The sequence below is a fragment of the Phalacrocorax carbo genome, chromosome 10 (assembly GCF_963921805.1).
Source record: "Phalacrocorax carbo chromosome 10, bPhaCar2.1, whole genome shotgun sequence".
Lineage (NCBI taxonomy): Eukaryota > Metazoa > Chordata > Aves > Suliformes > Phalacrocoracidae > Phalacrocorax > Phalacrocorax carbo.
Window position 1 is genome coordinate 12,286,321 of NC_087522.1, and position 15,493 is coordinate 12,301,813.

The 15,493-nt window shown below is 36.2% G+C and overlaps 1 protein-coding gene across 5 annotated transcripts in view; it reads right to left on the reverse strand.

The window, feature by feature from the left end:
- The window catches only part of PARN (poly(A)-specific ribonuclease), a 63,051-nt gene that overhangs the window by 28,157 nt on the left and 19,401 nt on the right, over positions 1-15,493 (reverse strand). For all 5 annotated transcript variants that reach the window (XM_064461880.1, XM_064461883.1, XM_064461881.1 and 2 more), the window contains exons 19-20: positions 11,000-11,055; positions 6,860-6,946 (exon numbers count right to left, since the gene is read on the reverse strand). In XM_064461880.1, coding sequence (XP_064317950.1) covers positions 6,860-6,946; positions 11,000-11,055 — 143 coding nt within the window. The remainder of the gene's footprint in view (positions 1-6,859; positions 6,947-10,999; positions 11,056-15,493) is intronic.

A 15,493-nucleotide genomic window follows, 5' to 3' on the forward strand; every position in this document is an offset into this window, starting at 1 on the left:
TTTTTAGTCCTCCCTTCATGTGTTCTATATAGTTCTACAACAAAATTTGAAGCAATATTTTCTGACAAATTTCAGCTCTGTCCCAAAATAAAGATCAGCTCTTTGGGTTTTAAAAGCTATCCATCCTTCGGAACTGCAGCATTTCCTAAAGACACAGCATGGACAAGCTCCAGTTACCACTCAGTGTTCCTTTACTAGTACAGACACCCAAGATAAGAAATTCCAGTAGAGTCAGGGGCGGGGCGGGTGTGGGGAAGATTGTTCACACAAGTGAAGAACTCCAGTTATTGCAACACTTTAAATCTTCAAACTCTGGTTTGTTTGGATCACATCATACACCATTTCCTGGATGCGCAACGCAACCTTAATTTCCATAAATATGAGAACAAATGTACAAAATCAAGGACCTAATTTGGAAGCTATGACAATGGAAAAGTGACTGGAAATAAGTTCCTCCATTCATCAAGCAGTTAGTCCATTTTCTACGTGACTGGCTTAAACTGTCACATCAGCAATAAAAGAGCTCATAATCAAGCAAAGGTGGAGGAAAAGATTCCCATTCCAGACACAAGGTCTTATTATATTCTGAAAACCATTTACATCTCCTGTGCTCTTCCAAGTGCTCTACTGTTTGTACAATTCAGATATTGAAAATTGGTGCAATTTTTTTCAGGCAGACTAGAAAAATCAAGTTACGTATAATGTTACACCACCATTTAACCCTCAGACATTACAAGGTTAAAAACAATGATACAAAATGGCTTAAAATGCATTTTGTTTTCAGATGTTTGATCTATTTAAATCTAATTTAGCCTACAGGTTACAAGGCTATAGCAGTCTCTTCTGAAATCCAGCCAGATAATAAACAGATTTTCTAATTATAAAAAATAAAAGCCTAGTTAGATTTAGTTTGCATGCTCTACATTTGAGTAGCCAGCTATTTTGGACTTTAAGTTATAATCATTTTGATCATTGCCAAAACCATAATTAATTCAGTATGGTTTCTGAAATCTCCCTTTACTACAGGGCTGAGGGGGCTATTAAGAAGACCCTACACTGAGAAGTCAACCATTAGAATTTCTTTAAACACTTCGTATAACAACTAAATTCAATTTCTAATAATTCAGTCTTTGAAGAACATAGATCTTTGCTGCCTTGGGGTAAGGGTCTTTACTGTAGGGAGAACACACTCTTGGCAGTACACTTAACATTTCACAGCACAGGAAAACCCAAATCTGATTTATGTTTGCAGTTCAAAATCATAGTGCATTTGGTAGCATCCCAACACTGAGCTTCCTTTAAATATTAGAAATTACTGCACAATTTAACACTGTTCCAAGTGCACTGACAAGATATTGCTCTGAATTTGAGCATCCAGTCCTTCATTTTTGCATTACTAATTACAAAATTTTCTAAACAATAATTTCAGACATCTGACACCAGATTCTTCTGTAATTCTTCAACATGAAAGTGCTGTCCAGATATATATAGTTTTATATACCTATATAAATTTTTCTCCTCTATAAATAGTTAATAAATTCCATATCTACCCTGAATAGACAAAAAAAAAAGATCAGAAAGAAAAATTCTCCTGAATATCTTGCAACTGTGCCCTTATCATAAAACATCAAAGAGGATCAGTGATGGGCTAAAACCTCCTGAAGGAGTTCAGTTAACTACTCAAATGGACTTCAGTGCCCATGTTTTCACTAAGTGCCAATTAAAAATAAATAAATAAAAAAAATCAACCTATTGATGGCACATCATTTGAGTATCAGATACTCATTCATTGCTGCAGAAAGGCTGCTGCACTCTAAATGACTTTGGTATTTTAGATAATTAAGGGTTTCAATACCTGCCAGCATATGCTGCCTTTGTACTAAGATTTGTACATTTTTAATACATAATTTTAAGAACAAGTCAAACATTAAATAGTGGACACGGAGCTGCAATCTGAAGAGAACTGCAACAAATGCTCTTACACAATTCTCCATGCTTAAAAGACACTCTTTTCAGATTATGTCACATTTCATTATTATTAAGAAATAAGACTTTAAGAGAGACAAGATTAATAAATTAGATCATTCAGCAATATTGCTAAGCACTCAGTAAATATTGTGCATTTCAAAAGTACGGTGAAAAGGCAATGAAGATCTGAAAAGCAAATGCATCTGCACTTGAAGTACAATATTTAGCAATCAACATAGCCGCATGCCAACTTAACTGCAAGGCTAATCCAAATAAGCCATATACAGCAATGTAATAGAATACCAGCTCTAGAGAAATAAACCAGAAGATCTTTCTCTCTACACTTCTAGAACAGATCAAATGTCTTCACTTTGACGAACACTATTGTTAGCCTATATGACCCCTTGTCTATTTGCTATTACATGCACTGTCACACAATGTTCCTTGCTAAAAAAAAAAAAAGTAACATCAAGCAAAGAGTTATCAAGTGAAATAAAACATCTTCACCCAAATAGGAGTAGGTGAAAATCTGATCTGTTGCTTCTGAGATGAAGGTGGTAATATGTTTTTTTCTATAAATAAAGTTGAGAATTTTCTCTATATAAACACAAACATGCAAACAACATTAAAATCCACAGAACAAAATGATACTGATAGATTATGTCAGTCAAACAGATTTTCCTTCAGTTTTTATACCACAATGACTAAAGGTATGGAAAGGCTTCCGTATAAGAGACTAAGCAAACTAAGGCTCAGCCTTCAAAAGAAAATTCTAAGGAAGATGTCTATACATGCTTATGGGGAAGATATGGGAACAGAAATTAAATGAAAGACACAGAGAAGGGTTTCACTATTTCATTATAAAACAACTTAACTAAAGCACAGCTAATACAATACAAAGAAGTTTTAAAACCAAAAGAATTTTTCACATCATGCTTAATTGCAGTTAAGGAACTGCCATCAAATGGTGTGGATAACAAGAATACATATCAGATAAAGAATGATTTTAGACTGACTTACAGAAAGCTGTGAAAGGCTCAAACTGAAAGATGCAAGTGTGACCTCTAGCTCATGAGTCCCTAAGTTATAGATCGCTAGAAGACAGGAAAGTTGTTTTACTTTGGCTCTGTTCTTATACATTTCCTAAACAACTGTTAGTGACAATTAAATGCTTAGGATAGATTTTACAACTATATGGACCTTCATTTAACAAAAAATATGTATTAATATATTCTACTTTTTTAGAATAAAAAACAGACCACACTGACACCGTGATAGAATTGCTGACAGTTTCTGGACACTGACTGCATCAGACAACAGAAATAGTTGAAGCTTTTAGTCTACAAACAAGGGCTGAAGCATATATTAAACACAAACATTTTCCTGGTGAATGACTGAGAAGGGTTAACAGAGCTTCCGCCTTTCTGGCAGAAAGACAGGGTACAAAGAAAGCAAGAACAGCTGAAGGAAACATTGGCATGAGAAGAAGGAGGAAAGGCCAGAAATGCACAGAGAAAGATAGGATTAAAATTTAAACACACACACCCCCCCAAAACCAATAGAAATAACAAAAACCAAACAAAAAAACCCCACACCACAAAAAACCCACACCCAAAACCCCCCCACAGACAAAAAAAAACCCTAACACTCAAAGCTCATATCTATATGAACATGAGCTCAGGAGAACACTTAGTATTTTTTGTGTGTGTGCTAGAAGTTTTCCTTAAACAAGAATGTTCACCTTTGAAAGGGACATTTTCCAAGCTCCACCTCCCCTTCCCTCTCCCCCTCCCCCCCCAAAAAAATAAAGAAGAAAGGAAAAAACCAGTGAGTTTGCAGTACAGGAACAGTTGTCACAGTGTATGGAACTTGTAAATGAGTCTCAAAAATATATTTAAGAGTCACTTAAAACCCACCTATATAGTAGCTTGGACTACTAAAACAACATCTAAACACACAAAAGACTGGTCACATTTTAAAAGTATTTATGCATCTTCAAAATCACTATGACTCCATGAATTTACCTCCCTCTCAAAGAGGACTCTCATGCTCTCACAAAATACAATGCATAAGTTTGACTCCACTCGGAAAAATTTTAAGTCGTAGTTTTTATAATACTTTATAGTATGTGTTTTAATTAAAGCCCAAAGGCATTCATTTAAGTAGAGGTGAAGGCCAGAGACAAAAGCTGTATTGGAGCAAATGCTATTTTAATACCTTCATATTTCGCATCAGCGTGACCAAATAAACTACACAAATTTAAGAATTTAAGGAAATTAAGTGTTTTAAGAGACTGCATGGTACTGCAAGTACTTGTACAGTGAAACTACATTCACCCACGAGACTATAAAAACATCTTGCGTGAACAGGTGTCTACTTGGTATGCATGCTGTACTGAAAGACTTCAGAATCATGAACATCCCCCCTCTAGAGTAGCAAACATAAACCAGTTCCAGGTCTGACACTGCAGCCGCTTCAGCTGCTTCACTGTTTTCATTAGAAGCTTCATGGAAGACTACAACTGTGCTTCAATTCATACTAGGCTAAAACAAATCCAAAATAATTTTTCTATAAAGTCAGATTAATGTTACTATGCAATTTAACCATTAATTTTTAATCCAGGTAAAAGCTTAATTTAAAACCACTTCTGTTTAACTGGCGTAATAAATCAAAACAATTAATATCTATTACTGCCATATTTTGGGGGCTTTTGGCAAATCACTTATCCTCACATTGCGCCATTCTGTCTCTCATGGGTACTCCTAGAATTTTGGTAGGAATAATCTGCAGTTTGTGTTAGGATACTATGGCAATAAGACCTAAACCAAAATATAGATTAAGTACTACCCAAATACCAGGAGTGTGTAAATTCAGGTATGGAAGCATTCAGCCCTGAAATGTGAAGTGAGAAAAATGGGAATTTCAAAACTGAATAGTATTTCGAGATGTGTAAACATGACCCCTGGTGGTAGTGATCTGCGCTTGCATTTCACAGGAACACTGAAGAGGAAGTATTGCTAAAATAAGAAAAAATTACACAGCCAAGTCTTTAAAAGCATATAGAAACAATGTCCAAATGGAATTGTTTCTTACCCCTGGAATAGCAACTCTAGAAGAATCTCAGTAACTTTCTACATGCTCACATTCTAGATTTCACAATGGGGAATATAAAATCCTATCCATCGTTATACTGGCATCATGCTACAGTACAGATCAAAAAGTCAAGATGGAACTGAGTGAATTTTATATAAATCCAGAAACCCTGCACAGACTACCAAGTCACAGTTCTAGGTGAAGAGGAGAACAGTATCCTTCTGTGAGCCTGCGCTATGACCCTCAGCAAGCACAGGACTGACAAGACTTGAATACACTGAGGGACTTCCATCCTTTTACTGGTGATTAAACATCCTTATGGATGCCATGGCAATTATTTCAATGGAAGTTAGGTTCAGGTTTGCCCTGAATCCATTTGCCACACTACAAACTCTTACTTAAGTCATTAAGTGTGGTACATAACAACTGATAGGACTAGAGGAAACGGCCTCAGGTTGTGCCAGGGGAGGTTTAGATTGGATATGACAAAAAAATTCTTCACTGAAAGGTTTATCAAGCATTGGAACAGGCTGCCCAGGGAAGTGGTGCAGTCACCATCCTGGAGGTATTTAAAAAGATGTGTAGATGTCGCACTTAGGGACATAGTTTAGTGGTGGACTTGGCAGTGCTAGGTTTATGGTTGGACTGAAATGATCTTAAGAGTCTTTTCCAACCTAAAATGGTTCTATGATTCTATTACTTTGAAACAACTGCAGTACACTGATCAAGTACTAGCTAAACAGACATCTCTTCATTTGTTTCACTCTCCAATAGGAGAAAAGTCCATTTCATAACAGGGAGACAACTAGTCACTTATTTGCTTAAGAACACATGTAAAAATATGCACAGTTTTAACAGTGATTATACTCCAATGGACAAAAATCATTAAGACTGGGGGCAGGAAAAAGGGGAAACTACAGTGCCAAGCAGAAAATTTTTAGGAATAGGGAAATTACAAATTCAGCATTTCACACCCTGCTTAGAGCTGCCAAGACTAATGTAATGTAAAGCAAAAAACCCACAACAGAAAAATACTTCAGAGTTATTTGTAAGCCCAAAAGATCTCTTTTGAAGTATTACTTTACCCAACAATAAGAAACTAGAAATCAATCTGCAGTAAAAATCTTGTGAACAACATCCAATGCAGGGCTGTATGAAACATCATTCCTGTTCTGATTTGAGGATGCAAAGCATAGTGACTGTTTTCTGCTGCAAGAGTTAGGCATTGGGAGCTCACTGTCAATTAATTAGGATCTTCATATCCTTACATTATATACTAATCCTTAGTAGAGGAACAACAGGACTACTAGTCCCTAGTTATTAGATAGCTTTTTTCTTGTTTCTTCTGACTGGGATGGTGTTCACAGTCTTGAAATCAAATTGGCTATTTTCAGGCTTGCTTGCTTGCCTAGACTCACCTAAGTTAGGACCTGGCTTTAACAAGACTGCAGATGAACCTTATTTTTAAAACCCTGATCTACCTTTCACATATATGAAATCTTACCTCAACCCAGGAGAAGCTGTAAATAGAAGGATAAAAGGTCCACAATATTCAACCAGCACCACATAAAAATTTCTAAAGAGCAGTTAATCGGGCCAGACATTTTCAACACATCACTACAAAGAAAGTCCACAGGACACCATCCAAAAATTACAAAAGGTGATTCACCATTACCTATACTAGGAGTAACTCTGCATCGACAGATTAAAAATAACAAACAAAACCAGAGGTACCTGCTAATGACAAAGAGAGGAGGGGAAGAAAAAAGTATAAGGAAGGATAGACTATATCACTCACCAAAGGCACTGAAAAGCTGGTAAAGGTCACTAGTCTTCCACTCTTTGGGAAAAGTAACATGAAGAACATGATCTCGTTTTGGCTGCACTGCAAAACAAAAAAGCATCTGTTAAAATAAGAGTCACTATTGCTATCTTTAGACTACACTAAAATTATCTGGTAACAGTCATGTAGCTTTTTTTTCCTTTCCTTTTTTTTTTTTTTCTTTAAATAAGAAAACAGGCCAAGATCTATGAAACTCCATTAGGCACCAGTGAAAACGTGCCCGCAATTATACATGAAATAGACATACTAAAATCCTACTGGCTCATCTGTAATCGAAACAGCATTACATACAGTGGGAAATGCCCACAAATCCAGTCCTTTACATCCTGTGCACCAAATTCAGGGACAGAAGAAAAAAACAACGGCTGCTTCATGCTGCAGCTCTAGCTTTAAAAAATTCTTAGCTATAGTTTAATGTTGCCATTTTTTGTGTCAATAAAAACTTAGTATGAAACAATGTTCAATTCAGTTTTCATATAACATTAGGTTCAAGCTAGAATACACACACTTAGACTTTTTTTTTTAATTAAAAACTACAGCAAGGAAAAAAAAAGCCTATCAAGGCCAACATCTAAAGAAGTGCAAAAGAAGTCTTTGGTGTACACTGGAAGTTATTTGGTGCTTTGTGAATCTGAGAGAGAGAATCCAAGTCAAACTGCTGGACAAGGAGGAGTACAGCAGAAATTATCACTGTACATCTGCCTTACTTTTACACACTTCCCCCTATACATCTGGTTTTGGTCATCATCAGAAGCACGCTACTGAATAAGATGGACCTTTGACCTCACCCAGTAAAGACCATTTGTACATAAGAAATCACCACAATGTACCTGTGACACAAGTTCTTTCACTAGACACTTGAGCTTTTAAAACCTGTGGATTCCTATCATATTTTTAAAAGCTGCAAGTGGAATACCATATTTTAAGGTTCAAAGATACAGAAATGTTTTCCATTTTCATATGGAACTATTTACAAGTCATTAATTGAGCCTCTCCGCAGGTATCTGCGGATTTATGTTTTTACACATGACGCATTGCTAGATCTTCCCTTGTCATTTGACATTTGATGTTAGACAGAGGCTGAACCATTAAACTGGAGTGTTCCACTTTATAATTTACTGCTCCAGTTTGTTAAAGGTATCTCAAGGGTTAACTACACACAGCTTTATATGATCAGATTTTAAACTAGACCACATGGAAACACTCTCAGGAAGAGCTCTTCTTTGGGTATAGAGATACAGGAACTGACTTTTACCTCAGCGAGTTACCCTCCTGAATTCTTTTGTGATACAAACTTTCCAAGTTTCTGACCTCCTTAGCTTTCAGCATTAAAATAGGAGAGTTTTTCAAGGTGGATTTTATTCATGGACCTCATGTCCAAAATCAGATCATCAACCACTTGTTATTGCTATATCCGACTTCCATGTGCAGTTGAGCCCGTTATACAAGGGCAAGCCTATTCGGGTTTTTTTGCCACATTTGGTTAAGATGCAACTTTGCACTCTTTACTGATGAAAGCCTTGTGAATTATTAATTTCATAAATACAGCTAAGCATTAGCAATTACTACAATTCAGTTATGACTAGTAATTATAGTAAGCGGTAGTATCCTCCGCCTGGTACATACTTTACAGTAGAAAGCATCTACGTTTCTAGGTGTAAACCTATTCCACAAGTAAGGCTTCATTTTTGCACAAACTTGAGAACTGTAGCTTTCAACAGCTATGGTGTTCCCTGAATAGTTAGAACAGATTTTTATGCACTTTGGTTTTAAACCTTCCCACCCCTGCCCAACGGGTTAATGGAATTTTTATTCCCAAGTAATTTTTAACATCTTGCATAAACCCAACAGAACTCAACAGTTACTCAGAGGCCTCTAAAACTCAAATTCCTAACCAAAACATCTCATGAAAATAGGACAGAGATTTCCAAATGCATCTGTCTTCTAAGGAAGAGACTGTAGCATGAACTCAATTACAGGATGAAAATACTAAAAAAAGAAAATCTTCACAGAAGCGCTATTATGCATATATCACCAGTAAAAATGTGGCCATAACTCAGCATCTCATAAATACTGAACACTTAATGAAGTCCAGAGAAAATAAGTTTTGTTTTGAGCGACTACTTGTTTTGTTCCACATAAGTAAAGAACATAAAGAACGTAAAGAAAATCCAGTTTCAGATATTATAACAGCCTTTTTCTATTGATTAGAGAGAAGACACTAGTCCTAACCCTCCAGTATCAGTTTATTCTTAAATTCACTTTGAATCCTCTACAAAAAACCTCTATAGCTTCTGCCTACTCAGGTGAGAAACACGTCATATTCTGCTTTGCACTCATTTTGTGCACCAACTTCATTCTTTTTAAGGGAGTTTTTAATACACAGTAACAAAAGATGATGATGTCAGTCACTTTTACATATTTAATATTATTTGACCTAACATATGTTACTGTACCCTATTATTTCTGGAAAAATTGCACAAACTAGCTAAAACAGTACAGGACAAACTGACAAACACAACAAAACTTAGTTACCTAGTTAGCTGTACCTCACCTTTTTTTTCTTTTTTAATAAAACAGTCTCCAAGTATACCTACCACAGAAGTGTGGCGTTATTCTTTGCATGGCTTTACTTCTAAGCAAAAATGCACTCTACAGACAACAACAAACAGATAGCTTCCTCAAACTACAGTAGCATTTAAATCTCAGACTAGAAATCAAAGTTTCTAAAGCAGGCAGCCAAACATGCCACCCTAGATGTACTTTCCATTTTGAAGCTTAGAAATTCTCCCTGGTTCAGATTCTGCCGTAACATCTGCATCAGTCTGTTCTACAGGAGTGGCTTTCAGATAAAAAGAGAGAGACTTTCAGAGGCAGACTCTTTTTTGGCAACTCTTCTTGGCAAAGTATCAAAACAACCCTGTAAGTTGGCTAGCAAGAGGAAGTACCATCTTTACAGCTTAGTAGCTTTGGCACTCTCTCAATGACCCAAATTATTTACCCATTCTTCCACTCAATATCAAACAGTTGGGGAACGAAGTATGCAACATAATTAGATAACCATTCCAATAGACCTGCAGAGCCAGCATGCAGTGATCTGATCACCTAACTGCATTTAAAAATTAAATATCTGCCCTTACAGCATATATTTTCCTCTCCAGTAGTTACTTCCATCTTTTTAGAACTGCATTCTGTTACTATTAAACTAGCATCTAATAAAGGTTCATCCTCCAGTCTGAGCTTTCTGATGCATGGAGTGGAAAATGCCTTCACATCAGTATTGCTTCCAGATGGGTATTCATTTTTAAGACATTTGTGTATCTGACTACACAGTATAAAATTAAGCTTTCATCTAGTCGGGGACTAGACTGACCTCCAGGGCTTCACATTTTTGTAAGTCAAGACATCAGTGGCAACACCCATCTGAAGTTTTCTCCCTCATAGCATAACAGCCCATAACAGTAAGGACCTTTATATTAGTAAAATCTGTTTTCGTTTAAATGTATTAGCAACTTATTACAGCCCCAGGTCTGTAACTTGAAATGTAAAAATATTTCAAGTAATATTTTTCCATCTATGTAATCGTAATCTCATGTGGCAAAAGAATTCTGATGTTTTGATTGAAATTAAGTAAAGGTACTGCTGCGTGTAAATTGTGAAGGCAAGTGGCCAGAATTTTCAGAACCATTTGCTATTCACTAGTGTGCATCTGTATTTACTGCTGGGGTGAAGGGAGAGGAGGAAAGTGTTAAGACTCCTCTTTATATGTTGTATGGTACATAAGAATAGTGACTCAAAATAACCATAAAGCTGTTAACTTCAAACTCTGTTACATTTAATTACAATAGTTTAACCTGTTCTACTCAATCCCCAATAATGCAGATTCTCGGGTCAAAGTTGAAGAACTTATGGTTTTGCTATTTCATTTAAAAAAAAAAATAAAATAGAGTGGGACGTTTAGATCATTTGGTAAGTGGCTAATAACCTAAACACAGCTGACGTCCTGTGCTTTAGATACATGACAGTTAATCTTTACACTCCCTCCAGGAAATCTGTCAGAATGGTAGTAAGTTTACAACGAAATAAGCTACTTACAGTCTGGTCCTTCCAAATTGAGATATGGTATGTCCATTACTCTCATAAGAAATAGCCTGAAGCAAAACAGAAAAGCACCATTAGCAAATTCCTGCCTAAAGACCTTTTAATAAGCTTTCCTTTTCATAGTTTTTTAGATGTTGCTTCTGAAGAAGCAGAATTGATCATCCCAACCACATCTTAAGCTACATTAAAACAAACAGACCCTCTAATTAAGTCCAATCCATTATCTAACAATCTAGATTCAAAAAGTGAATTGGTATCACACTAGTAATTTTACTTACTCAACAAAACAAGAACAAAAGAAGCCCCAAACTGTTACCGATGAAAATAATTAAAACAAGTGGGGAAATGAACATTTAGAAAGTAGCAGCTCTGCACAGTAAGAGCCAGTCACATGATGAATAGTGCAAAAGCTGTCATTCTGAACACAAATACACTTTCCCATTTTCTGAGTGCTGCATCATACTTTAGACAGAATGGATCTTAAAACCATAAAACGGCAAAAAGCCATCTTGACACTTTAGTGAAGATATTGAGGACAAGTCTTTTGCCCTTTAACATGTACCTGAAGAGTTTCTCAAAACATTCAAGAAATGCTTTCAATAAATACTCGTGTTCAGCTTTAAAAACTATTTTCCTCAAAAATAAGTAGCCTAAATACCTGTTATGGGTATAGATGCCAAATTGCTGTTACAAAACATCTGCTGTGTATAGAGTTCACTAGAGGGCTAAATAAGTAACTTTTCTATCATAACTTCAAAGAGCTTCTAAAATGCTTATCAGATTACAGTCACAGTATTCAACTAAGTAATAACAGTATTCAACTAAGTAATAACTGATATAAACAGCTGATAAAAACATTTTAAGTGTGCAGATTGATCCGTAATTCCCTAGAGATTCTCTGTAGCATACCACACTATTAGTTTTTAAGAGTTTGAATATTATGTCCTTATGGTTACCTGTATCACTGAAAAGTCTACTGGTATGCAGTTGATAACTTGTCTTTATTATAAATACTCAGGAGACACAAAGGAAAAAAACCACTGGGGAGAAAATGGACTATATGACAGGTTCACACATGAGCCACGGGGTCTTCAGAGAACTGCCACCAGTTATGAGACACACCATCCCATCTAATTTCTCTTCCTGAGTCTCAGGAAAGGTACAGTGTAACACGCACTGTGACCCCGTGAACAGTGCAGAACCTAAAAGGAATTTTACCAATAAAAATCAGAAACATCAGCACCAATTAATTTTAGAAACTTTAACAATTCCAGCATAGCACTAGGTAAGGAGGATATTTTACAAAGGAGACAAAGTTTAGCCTTCGGTGCCATACTCCTACAGCCTTGGCTTCATTATAGCTATCTGTCTAAACAGGACAAGAATGACATCTTGAGAATGAAGCTAGCTTCAGAACACAGCTTCTACAAAGAAGCAGAGGAAAACATTCTTACTCTTACATCTCCTGTCACTGTTAGTAGGAGCCACAGTCTTCTTCAGACTCCAGTGCAGGGGATAAGAATAGCCTAAATGTACAGTATTTCAGCTAGTCAGTAAAAGCGGTTTAGTCTTCACTGAATGAAGGTTGTCCATCATCCATGCAGGATAGCAAAAGTTAAAAAAAAGAAAAAAAGGCAGATTGGGTTTAAGCTGAGCTATCTGAAGAAAAAGCTCCCACAGAACTCTTGGACCCAGCTACTTAAAAAAGTTCTCAAGTAACTAGTTTAGTTTTTTAGGTAGCAGTTTTCATAAAAATAAAGATGAAGTTTACTAAAAATACAACAGAAACTTCAGGGGACAATTCTAGTTAAACTGCCCTCCCCCAGGTTTTATCATGTTGAGGAAAGCAGTACAGTGGCTAACAACAAGCACAGACTTATGGCAAAAAATGCATATACCTAAGATGATTAAGATCAGTTTTTTCATCCCCTGAGGCAAATCCTACATTTTTTGGTCCTACATTGTTTGGTCAAAGAACTGTCTCTCTAAGCAGCACATAGACACACACAAACACGCACACACACTCCCTAAAGAGATAGTATAAATACTGATTTTACTATTAAGTGCACTTAAAGCACATTACAGAAGTAAATGCATCTTGTAGCACTAACACATTACATGGCTTATGAATTTAGGAGTTGCAGCATAATCCATAATTAAGTATCCGTAATTATGGTTGTAAGATTCCTCATCTATCTGCAGAAAATTTAAACTAATAAGGTTGTCTATAAGACAACAGGAACCCTACTTTAAATTGGCTAGATTCATTAATCTGTAGCTATGACGTTGCTTTTCACTGCATTAATTCACAATTATTTAAAAGCTATATCGACCAATACTTTAAAAAAAAAGTTATTTCCTACACTGTTTAGAGACTACAGCCAGATCACATGGTCAGAGGACAGAGGTCTGCTTCTCAATACACAAAAATATCAGAGGAACTCTGAAGTATTTTGAGACTGCCACTTGGAATACAATTGTTTTTGTGGCAAGTCAAGTAAAACAAGGAGAGCAAGGCTATGATCATGCCATTTCACAGCATTGCATAAGCAGTCTCAAGTAGTCAAATTTCTTCCTCCGCACTGAGCTAGCATGAAAGCTCTCACAGCCGTGTGATAAACTGTGTAGAGAAACTGATCCAGCTGGAAAAAGAAAAGGCATCTTTTTAAACCCAGATCAGTTTACCAATCCAGCTCAGTAACTAGTACAGCCACATGTGGCTGAAAGCACAAGGACAGCAATTGTTTACTACTATGCTGTGACTGAAAAGCTATTGGCCAAACTGCAGAAAGGCACACTGACATTCTTTTGCAATAATTTTGCAAAGAAAATTAAATTAATATAGAAAAGCAGAGGGAGAAATTAACTGATTTGCAATACATGCCAGAGACCCTAGCTCCCTGGTGAGACATTTTCCACAAATATAGCACAAACCCAGGCTTTTTTATACATACATCAAATGGAAGAAGAGATGTTCCTCTAAACAAAACAAGTCAAAAAACTTTCAAATCAACTCCAAAGCACATAATACAATATAGTATCCAAATGATACACATAAGAGTTTAGATATTACAATACAAAAAGTCCCATCATCCTAACTGCTAAATGTTCATTAGGGATTACTCACAGCAGATTGTTCACATGAACATGATTTTTCAAAGATGTTGTATATACCACGAAGCATAAATAGTACAGAAATACATCTCTGGAATTCTTGGCTTATTGAGTTGTTTATCATATAACTTACTGCATTATGCCTAAAAGAGCCAAACAACCCTAAGGCAAAGTCTGTTCTTAATCAGTTCCACTCTTACAAGAAGTTGAAACTAAAGATTTTACCTATATTCCTCATTAATCTGTATGAAGATTAACCTATGTGCTGGCCAACACTCTTGAACAGCAGGCCAGGAACTTCTGTAAATTTGCTAACATTGTGGAAAAGGTCAAAATAACTACTGAAGAAAGTATTAACCTTCCTTTGAAGGCTAAGTTTGTAAAAATCTAAGCTTGATTTTTCAGTTTTAAATTTACTCCCACTACTCACATTAGTGGCAAGTCTATTCAAACAGAAAACATTTCCAAAATCCTATCAGTCACACTAATCATGTAAAAGTTTAATCTCTAAACTGTATTTGAACAGCTAGTATCCAGAGATCTTGAAATTAAGACTTTATGGGCAACCCAAAGAATCATAAAATGGTCTGCTTTAAAGAACATTTTCAAGACTATCTTGATATTAGTTCAAACTGAGAACATTGCTTCTAAATAATGGCCTTATAATAAACTACTCTGTTGAGCTTCTTTCAGGAAAAAGTTTTGTGACAGATAGTATAACTTTCATTTGTTTAGCTTACTGTTTGCATGTTGTACTTTGTGTTTTGCTTGAAGAACATGACTACAGCACAAAGGAAAAGGTTTCCTTGTTCTGACTGCTGCCCACAGGATCAGGTAGAACTTCTGGAGGAAGGAGGAAGATAGTTTTTTTTTTTCTCCCCAGGAAGAAGAGAGGGTGCTCAGCTAGGGAAAGCTTCTAGACCACAAACTAGAGAAAACTAGTTGTAGCAGGAAGCTAGCTGGTAGCCCAGAGCATTCCTACAAAAAAAACCCCAAAGCACCACACATACTAGGAACCTTAAGTTAACTATGTAAATTGCACAAGCCCTGGATGCTACTTACAGGTGCTAAACAGACCAAGTGCTGGAAACAGCCATCTGGTCTGCAAGGACATACTGAACAGAGCAAAAGACTTGTTCATTTAGGTATCGAACAGCTCCGACTGGATTTGCCTTATTCTGGTTTGTTATTTTGCATTATGGTAAAAAAATCATTAAAAATACAAGTCTTGGCCTGCTCACTCTAACGAAAAGGTGAGACAGTTTCAACTCCATGCTCTCACTGAGTTGAGGTGGCAGATGTTAGTTAGAACACGGCAAAGCTTCCAAGATGATGTGCAAGTAAGACATAACAAGTCTTCCAAGTTTTCATGAT